At 42.5% G+C, this 9,540-nt stretch overlaps 2 protein-coding genes across 2 annotated transcripts in view; both read left to right on the forward strand.

The window, feature by feature from the left end:
- The first annotated feature begins 948 nt into the window (after window positions 1–948).
- LOC129849320 (vesicle transport protein SFT2B-like) lies at window positions 949–6,880 on the forward strand. Its single transcript, XM_055916254.1, has 8 exons — window positions 949–1,183; window positions 1,403–1,492; window positions 1,786–1,871; window positions 2,111–2,192; window positions 2,485–2,520; window positions 2,671–2,729; window positions 3,255–3,284; window positions 3,741–6,880. The coding sequence occupies exons 1-8, from the start codon at window positions 1,118–1,120 to the stop codon at window positions 3,778–3,780; spliced, it is 489 nt and encodes a 162-aa protein (XP_055772229.1). The 5' UTR covers window positions 949–1,117; the 3' UTR covers window positions 3,781–6,880.
- Window positions 6,881–8,649: 1,769 nt separating this feature from the next.
- Window positions 8,650–9,540, forward strand: part of LOC129849324 (T-box transcription factor TBX19-like) — a 6,849-nt gene continuing 5,958 nt past the window's right edge. The window contains exon 1 of the mRNA XM_055916260.1: window positions 8,650–9,139. Coding sequence (XP_055772235.1) covers window positions 8,910–9,139 — 230 coding nt within the window. The 5' untranslated portion in view covers window positions 8,650–8,909. The remainder of the gene's footprint in view (window positions 9,140–9,540) is intronic.

Below are 9,540 nucleotides of genomic sequence, written 5' to 3' on the forward strand. Positions count from 1 at the left end.
TGTGTGATGGCCAGGTGGGAGTCTTTCTGAGAACACTACTTTAGTCTCATTCCGTTCAATGAACACGTTGTTAAAAGTAAATCTGTGTGTTTGTGTTGCAGCGCGACGTCGATCGTGTTTGTCTCATCTGCCATGATGACCTGCACAGAGGAGGGAGTGGAATCAGGGAGCTGCACTGCTCTCATATCTTCCACAGCCAAGTAAGAGCAGCTTGAAAACACACACACCCACTGTTTCTCTCTCCCTAAAGTGTATATAGGAGTGGCTGTGGAGGAAGCAGGCGTGTTGTGTGCAGGTGGTGCTCTTGCCAGAACCACTCTACTGGAGCTCCACTCAGGTCAAAGTACCCTGAGAACCACGTAGAACAGCCTAGAACTGGACAGAACCACCTAGAACTGGACCTAACCTCTCACAACTGCATATAGCTGGAAAGAACTGCCTAGACAGAACTACACCGAACCGGAAAGAACTACCCAGAACTGACGAGAACCAGTGAAGAACTGCAGAAAAACACTCAGAACTGCCTAGCGTTGTAATGAACCGTGCACCGCTGAATCTAGAGTGCTGTGCTGAGAGAGAGAGAGAGACCTCTGTATTCCCCCAAATCCCAATAATCCAGTATCTTTTAATATTGTTTGTGTGATAGTGTATGAGTGAAATGTATGGATGTTTTTCCAAAGGTTTACTTATAAGAATCGATTCAACGTGTTTATTTCAAGATTTTCTTTGTTTAGTCAAATAAGGGCATTTACATTTTTACATTGTATCCCATCTACGTCTTTGTTTCCCCCTAGTCATTGAATAAAATACTTGGTTGTTCTAATTGTAAAATGCATATTAAGTTGTATCGTCTTTATTACTGTGTACTCCTGTGAAGTTTTCCACCACAAATATAAGGCTCTGCTGCCTCCTTTTCTTATTGTGGTACTGCAGTTAGCCCCAGCACGCCTCGTCTCCGTGGTTACACAGTGGCGGAAGTTATCGCAATCCACCTGTTGCACTTCGAACAGGAAAAATAGCTCGACAAATCGATATTTGGCGTTCTTAAAAACTAAGCCAAACGAAGCCTCGGGAAAGTTGTAGAACTAATAGCTACATTCTATTCGTGTCAACTTTAATGGACAAACTAAAGAAAGTTTTGAGTGGCCAAGATGGCAACAATGATGACGGCGACATATTGCAAGTAGGTAGCTAGCTAATGTACGTAACGTTAGTTAGCTAATATGTTGTTTACCCTAAATAATATCTAAGTAAGTTTGGTTTTATCGCTAAGCCGTTTGCAAAGCATGCTTTATCTACGTTACGAGTACAGTAACGTTAGCTAGAAACACTTGGCTGGCTAGGTCAATGATGTCCATGTTTTCTAGCTATGTTGTTTATAAATGGTGCGGTGTTGAAACAGGCGGCGAACCAAGCCTCCACCCTGGGCTGGGGAACGCGCATGAAGGGCTTTATCGCATGTTTCGTGCTCGGGGTCTTGTGTTCCATTCTGGTGAGTCGTCATCTCTCTCTCCCATTATTTCAGCATTGCTCTGACTCAATGATGTGTGCCACTGTCAGTTGTGTTTCCCAAACCTCTCAGTAAGCCAGTACACATATGTATTTATTCCAGAAAGTATGGGGGGGTTGATCTCGGAGAAATTAAAATCTGTGCATAGAGGTCTAGACACTAAGGGCAAGTTGATAGTGTATACAGTAGAATAGGAGTCATTTGGAACCATTTGATAGTGTCTACAGTAGAATAGGGGCCGACGCTAAATTGTTCATCCTTTCAACTGGTGGCAGGGGACATGCTTGCTGTGGATTCCAAGGGTTGGTCTGATTCTGTTTGCCGTGCTGTACACACTCGGCAATGTTGCCTCTCTGTGCAGGTGAGTAGAGCGTTGTTGAGTGTTAGTGGGTGTATGTGTGGCTTATGTGGGCATTTACAAAACGGTTAGGCCTATTTTCAGATTTTAAGGTATCCCTGGGACCCTCCCCAGATCAAAGCTGACATTGTCCCTGTCCAGTTTAACACCTAAGGTGCACATGATACAGCAATCACATTTGTAGTGCATTTGAACATTACTACAATAAAGTAAGTTTAGTAAAATAATGTGTGTATACTCAGCACAATGTTCCTGATGGGACCCCTTAATCAGCTGAAGAGGATGTGTGCCAAAGAAAGAGCACTGGCCACAGCTATCATGCTGGTGAGACCACACAACACACACAAACCCATGTTTGTTTTACTATCCTTGTGGGGACCAGAACACATGCCCTTTCAAAATGCTCTTTTCCATAACCCTAACTCCTAATTGTAACCCCTAAGCCTTAAATATATATTTTTCTTGTGGGGACCAACAAACTGGCCCACGTGTCAAAATGTTCATTGTTTTACTATGCTTGTGAGGACTTCTGGTCCCCACAAGGATAGTAAAACCCCCCCAAAAAACACAGTTTTTCTGTTCATTAATTACATGCTGATTGTCTCTCTCCTCACAGACCTGTCTGGTGCTAACTATGTGTTCTGCTTTCTGGGTGAGTATAACACGCACATGATACATATCCTGCACCTGTTGTGTTATCAAATACCTGCAGGCCTTTTTAGCTAGTACGTTACTCATTTAAACTTTGTCTTACATTGTTCTACCTCAAAGTATATCTGAGTGCTTCTCTTTCTCTCTACAGTGGAAGAATAATGGTCTAGCCTTACTCTTCTGTATTCTACAGTTTCTGGCCTTCGCTTGGTGAGTGGCTCACACACACGTGCTTGAGTAATCTCCTTCCTTTAGTGTGTGTTTGTGTGGTATTACATCTCTGCAGTCTGAGTGACACACACACACGCCCAGAGTTGTTCTGTGCTGAGGGCTTTTTGGCAGGCAGCTCAATGCCAGGTCCTTATTTGTAACTGAAAACAGAGTAATTATGGCCATAGCTTTTAGCCTGGCTAATCACACACGACTAATGCAGCTAGCTTTGTTCTCTCAAGCACCTCCTTCACAAAGACAGGAGATGCATACACACACACTCTCTCTCTCGCTCTCTCTTGCCCACATACATACACACACAGGGATACACACAGATGTGCAATTAGTTTACAGACATACATAAACACCATTAAAATAACTTACACTGTGACACAACAAACACTCATGCATAAACTCTGTTTTCACAGACTCTCTGCCACTGACACACTTCAGATAAAGACCTTATACAGCCCTTTGCTGTGTGTGATGTATGACGCTGACTTATACTACACTTCTGTGTTTTAGGTATGGCCTGTCCTACATTCCATTCGCAAGGTGAGTGTTGGTTTACAGTAACTGCCGATCCACCTCTGTCCGTAGCCTTAACTGCCGGTCCACCTCTGCCCGTAGCCTTAACTGCCGGTCCACCTCTGCCCGTAGCCTTAACTGCCGGTCCACCTCTGCCCGTAGCCTTAACTGCCGGTCCACCTCTGTCCGTAGCCTTAACTGCCGGTCCACCTCTGTCCGTAGCCTTAACTGCCGGTCCACCTCTGCCCGTAGCCTTAACTGCCGGTCCACCTCTGTCCGTAGCCTAAACTGCCGGTCCACCTCTGTCCGTAGCCTTTACTGCCGGTCCACCCCTGTCCGTAGCCTTAAGCCCTATTCACAGTATTACATCATCCCTTCCCATTCAGTGATAGTTCAGTCCTAAAGCAAAGTCTTTGAAGTTTTTGAAACTTGACTTTGGAGTGTTTATTCTTTTACTAATTATTATTGTTTGTTTGTTCACAGGGATGCCGTGATAAAGGCCTTCTCTGTCTGTCTGAAGTGAGGCTGCAAACCTCCCTTTCTCTCTGAGGGGTTATGATGTGTGTGTGTTTGGGGGTTGGCTAAAGCCCTCAACTCTCTGGCAAACAAACAGACGCCAGACAGGTGTGCTGGACTGGTGCCCACTGAGTAAACACTCGTCAGCGAATGCTTTCCGGAGCAGAAGTGTACCTGAGGTATGATGTTGTGTAGAGGAATCTGTTTGTGAGGGATGCCTTATCTTATCTGTGTGTGGTGTGGTGTCTGTGTCCCTTTAAGGTCGGTGTATATGTGCATTTTGTGTGTTTTTCTACATGGTGAGTCCAGCTCCTCTTAATTTACTGTGGGGGGAGGGTCAATGCACCACCTCTGTCATTTCTCTAACTGTAAATCAAACCAGACCAAAACTATTCAGATCTATATTTAGGTGCCAACATGGTGTGTCTTCACTAGTTATTTGTACTGTAGGTGTTTATTTACATGTGTTCACAATGTACAGTTGACTACTGATAATTTCACTGGCTCAGGTCTGGAAATCTGTACAGTCAGATGACTTTTTGCACCTAATCCCAAGTGCACTTACCAGGAGTCTGAATATAAGGGCCTGCTGTTAAACGTTCTTCTAGCTGGATAGATATACAGTTGAAGTCGGAAGTTTACATACACTTAGGTTGGAGTCATTAAAACTTGTTTTTCAACCTCTCCACAAATTTCTTGTTAACAAACTATAGTTTTGGCAAGTCAGTTAGGACATCTACTTTGTGCATGACACAAGTAATTTTTCCAACAATTGTTTACAGACAGATTATTTCACTTATAATTCACTGTATCACAATTCCAGTGGGTCAGACATTTACATACACTAAGTTGACTGTACCTTTAAACAGCTTGGAAAATTCCAGAAAATTATGTCATGGCTGTAGAAGCTTCTGATAGGCTAATTGACATCATTTGAGTCAATTGGGGGTGTACCTGTGGATGTATTTCAAGGCATACCTTCAAACTGCCTCTTTGCTTGACATCATGGGAAAATCAAAAGAAATCAGCCAAGACCTCAGAAAAAAAATTGGAGACCTCCACAAGTCTGGTTCATCCTTGGGAGCAATTTCCAAACGCTTGAAGGTACCACGTTCATCTGTACAAACAATAGTACGCAAGTATAAACACCATGGGACCACGCAGCTGTCATACCGCTTAGGAAGGAGATGCTTTCTGTCTCCTAGAGATGAATGTACTTTGGTGCGAAAAGTGCAAATCAATCCCAGAACAACAGCAAAGGACCTTGTGAAGATGCTGGAGGAAAAGGGTACAAAAGTATCTATATCCACAGTAAAACGAGTCCTATATCGACATAACCTGAAAGGCTGCTCAGCAAGGAAGAAGCCACTGGTCCAAAACCGCATAAAAAAGCCAGACTACGGTTTGCAACTGCACATGTGGACAAAGACTGTACTTTTTGGACAAATGTCCTCTGGTCTGATGAAACAAAAATAGAACTGTTTGGCCACAATGACCATCGTTATGTTTGAAGGAAAAAGGGGGAGGCTTGCAAGCCGAAGAACACCATCCCAAACGTGAATCACGGGGGTTGCAGCATCATGTTGTGGGGTGTTTTGATGGAGGATGGACTGGTGCACTTCACAAAATAGATGGCGTCATCAGGGAGGAAAATGATGTGGATATATTGAAGCAACATCTCAAGACATCAGTCAGGAAGTTAAAGCTTGGTCGCAAATGGACAATGACCTCAAGCATACTTCCAAAGTTGTGGCAAAATGGCTTAAGGACAACAAGTCATAGTATTGGAGTGGCCATCACAAAGCCCTGACCTTAATCCCATAGAAAATTTGTGGGCAGAACTGAAAACGCATGTGTGAGCAAGGAGGCCTACAAACCTGACTCAGTTACACCAGCTCTGTCAGGAGGAATGGGCCAACATTCACCCAACTTATTGTGGGAAGCTTGTGGAAGGCTACCTGAAACGTTTGACCCAAGTTAAACAATTTGAAGGCAATGCTACCAAATACTAATTGAGTATTGGTAAACGTCTGACCCACTGGGAATGTGATGAAATAAATAAAAGCCGAAATAAATCATTCTCTCTACTATTATGCTGACATTTCACATTCTTAAAATAAAATGGTGATACTAACTGACCTAAGACAGGGAATTTTTACTAGGATTAATTGTCAGGAATTGTGGAAAACTGAGTTGAAATGTATTTGGCTAAGGTGTATGTAAACTTCTGACTTCAACTGTACATGCTGAAAAAAAAGAAGGGAAGAACTGCTTCAAGTGCTCATGAATCTTTCACCTTTTATATAAAACATCTTTTTTGTTTTAGTTATTTTAATTTCAACTCCGTTTCCTGTAAACATGTCTAACTGCTGTTTTAACTGTCATGGTTAGTTAGTAGTACTATAGACCATTTTGGTTAGATTTTTTCCACAGGTATTTTGGCTTACATTTCAGTTTTTTAAATAATTTCTGAGGGATTTTTTTTTCTTCAATAATATTTCCTGTAACACTTCTCTTGAACTGTTTTAACTCTTTCATGGTTAGTACTATCGCCGTTTTTTGGGCGGAATTAAAATATAAATGCTGGCTTCAGCAGTCACGACCATTACAAAACCCTCTCACTGGGGCAGTGTGACTTTTATGTTAACTTGCAAAAAATAAATGCCTTACTTCACATGATTTGAACCAGGGAATCACTGCTTTTTTAAATATGTATACTGTCCTAGTGTAACTCCTCTGAATGGCCTCTGTTTCATAAAACCCTCCCTTTTAGATGGTTGTTTGATCTGCATAAAAACATGTATGATGCTATTAAACACTTGTTTTATAGAATAACACATGTTCTATATTCAGGAAACATTGTTTTAGGACCATGGTTAGTTAGTCTGCTTGTCTAATATGAGCGCAGGTAGTTACAGGTTTGGAAGAAATACTTTTTAAATCACGATTGTTTTTTGTACCATCTGGAAAATCAACACTAATGTTTTAAAGTGTAACGATAATTTAGCGACGTAGGCTAATAATGTATGACTATGAATCATGTTTCATGTGTTCTTTTCCTGTTTCTGTGACACTATCTTACAACAGAAATAAAAATGTTCAAACTATATTGTGGAGTGTTTTAATGTGCGAGAGTGAGAGATTTGTACCACCTGTTTTGCCTTTCTTGGCTTTGTATTTTCTGATGGAGTCTCACCGGGGTCACTGCCACACACACAAACGCATTCCTTGTACAAAAGGTCTGAGGTGTGTATCGTGGGATTATGATTTGGTGCGTTTACCTGTGCTTTGCTTCCCACCTTCTGATATTTGCCTCGCGCTCAGTTAATGACGCTCCTTTATGCGTTTTAAATCAGTAAAGCCCCTAATCTCCCCTCGCCGCCCGCCGCTGATTAAAAAAATATCTCTCCGAACACACACACCGCTGCAGCTGCGAGCTCACAAGGCCGTTCGGTCACACCGCCAGCTCGCGGGGATCGGGTGTCGCTATAGGAGCCCTTCTGGACACTGACCGTTCCGTGTGCTCTTGTTCTTCCCTCCTCGGGTGGGGCACGGAGCTTCCACTGTGCACAAACTAGTTGAATCAACACCAGTTCGAGCTTGGTTCTACCTGGAAAAAGAGGATTCTGAGATAATTGTTTTTAAAGTTCCGAACCTTCATTGATTTGAATGGTGTCAGAAATATATATATAGTATTATTTTGAACTTAACATGTCATTGTGGTATTTAGACTACTGAATAGGTAGAGACCATTTAACCGAACAAGGCAATGTCAATAACTACATGTTGGGGGAAAAATGCGGATACAACCGTATAGTCCCAAACTCTAGATGTTTTTAGACAACACACAGTAGGCTACATTGGTGTAGTCCAATTGGACTGGTCTAGAGGGAAATGTTCTAGGAAGCATTTTACGTTTTCAGTCGTTCATACTATAACAACATAGTTTCCTCTTATATGCTTAAGAGCAGAAACTTGAATTATTATCCGAAAAAATAGCCGTATGAAATTACCTAGGCTATATTTAATTTTCTTCAGAAGCTTTTCTGTCCTTTCGGAAGAGAGGGAGGCTTGTTCAATCCGTGCGCTAAAAGCATGTGATTCCACTCCTTGCCAAGAGCACCGGTAGTTAGACCATTAACCGTAGTCACCGATAATGATTTATAGTTATATACAGGCCCATGACAGCGACGTTTGTCTTTTTGTGGAAGTGTGATCATTTCGAACTGAAAAGCCTGTCAACTTGTCTTCTGGCCTCCTCCGGCATGGTTCTTCGCTGTCCATGGTGCTGAAAGTGTGCCCCTGAAAAGCCATCATGCTGACAAAAGTGGTAAAATAGACGTATGGTATTTCAAGTTGAGAGAGACTGGTATTATAGCCTGAAGACTTAAAGGGTCTGTCCTTAGCCTAGTTGAAACAATAACAAAGCCACATCCTGCCTGTGTTTTGGTAAAAATCTGAGGGATGTGCCTGGGAATTGTAACCACTCTCAAATGCATAGACCAAGCTATCGATGCAAGGACTGATGATCCATTATATACAAGTTGTAGTTTTAAGCATGTTTTCAGGCTATAGGCTACAGTGTTTGTTTACATTTACAATGTTTACAAGCTTAACGTTTGGGTTATGTTGAGGTTTTACAGTTGAACTAAGTTTGAGGCATTTACACGTTATGCTCTACAAGAATCAATGGGGTATGTAACATTCATTTGTAAGTCCAAAATTAGATGTAGCAACTTCAGATTGACCCTAAGGTCTAGGCTAGCTCATAAAAGAAACTCTCTCCCTCCCTCTTCCTCTCTCGCTCTTCCTCTCTCCCTCTGACAAATGACGCTCTATAAATGGTAAATTAGTGAGAGTTGATCACATGACCGGCCGGCCGAACCTGTCTTGTGCTCCGCACCAGTGTCTCATTGATTTTCAACTGCAGTTTATAATCCTCATGGCTAAAACACCCACATGGGAATTCATTTGTTTTGTTTCAATCTAACCGATTCTAACGACGTTTTTTCCCCCATCACCTGCTGAGTGAGATATTTGTGAGTAAGATATTTGTTTTACCTAATTTTAAACTTTCTTTAGAGAAAACATCAGTCTTATTTGAGAGGTAGCCTTTAACCTCGTTGAGGTCCCCAAATGAAGGTTGAGGGTTTAGCTGAAGGCAGGGCTGGGGGTGCCCCCTGCCCTGGTCCTGCCAGCCAGTGCTGTATCTCGCGACTGCTAAGCGTGGTGGAGAGCGAGTTGCAAGCGGGGCGCGAGAAGGGGGACCCCACCGAGAAGCAGCTGAAGGTGACGCTCGAGGAAGCGGAACTGTGGCGGAAGTTTAAGGAAGTCACCAATGAGATGATAGTCACCAAGAGCGGCAGGTGAGCTCGAGCTAATTATATTGTTTTACCTTTACCTTTAACTAGTCAGTTAAGAAAAAATATTATTTACAATGACGGCCTACACCAAACCCGGACGACGCTGGGCCAATTGTGCACCGCCCTATGGGACTCCCAATCACGGCCGGTTGTGATACAGCCTGGATTCTGTAGTGAAGCACTGAAATGCAGTGCCTTAGACAGCTGCGCCACTAGGGAGCCCCAAATAGTGAGATAGACGAGCATTTTTGAATAGTCAAAGATATTTTATTGATCCTCAACCGCAAGAGGACATTTATTGAGGAGATTCGCAGACAAACATACAGACAATACCAAATACAAGTTTTAAAAGTTTGGTCATTTGATCACCCATTATATGTATCCACCCATTGCTAAATTAATTG

The sequence above is a fragment of the Salvelinus fontinalis genome, unplaced genomic scaffold (genome assembly GCF_029448725.1).
Source record: "Salvelinus fontinalis isolate EN_2023a unplaced genomic scaffold, ASM2944872v1 scaffold_1440, whole genome shotgun sequence".
NCBI lineage: Eukaryota > Metazoa > Chordata > Actinopteri > Salmoniformes > Salmonidae > Salvelinus > Salvelinus fontinalis.

Excerpts from the sequence above, each read along its gene's own strand:
- LOC129849320 (XM_055916254.1), top strand. The coding sequence starts at position 1,118 with ATGGACAAACTAAAGAAAGTTTTGAGTGGCCAAGATGGCAACAATGAT. Across the intron at positions 2,730-3,254 it reads CAGTTTCTGGCCTTCGCTTG|GTATGGCCTGTCCTACATTC; the intron begins GTGAGTGGCTCA and ends TCTGTGTTTTAG. Across the intron at positions 3,285-3,740 it reads TCCTACATTCCATTCGCAAG|GGATGCCGTGATAAAGGCCT; the intron begins GTGAGTGTTGGT and ends GTTTGTTCACAG.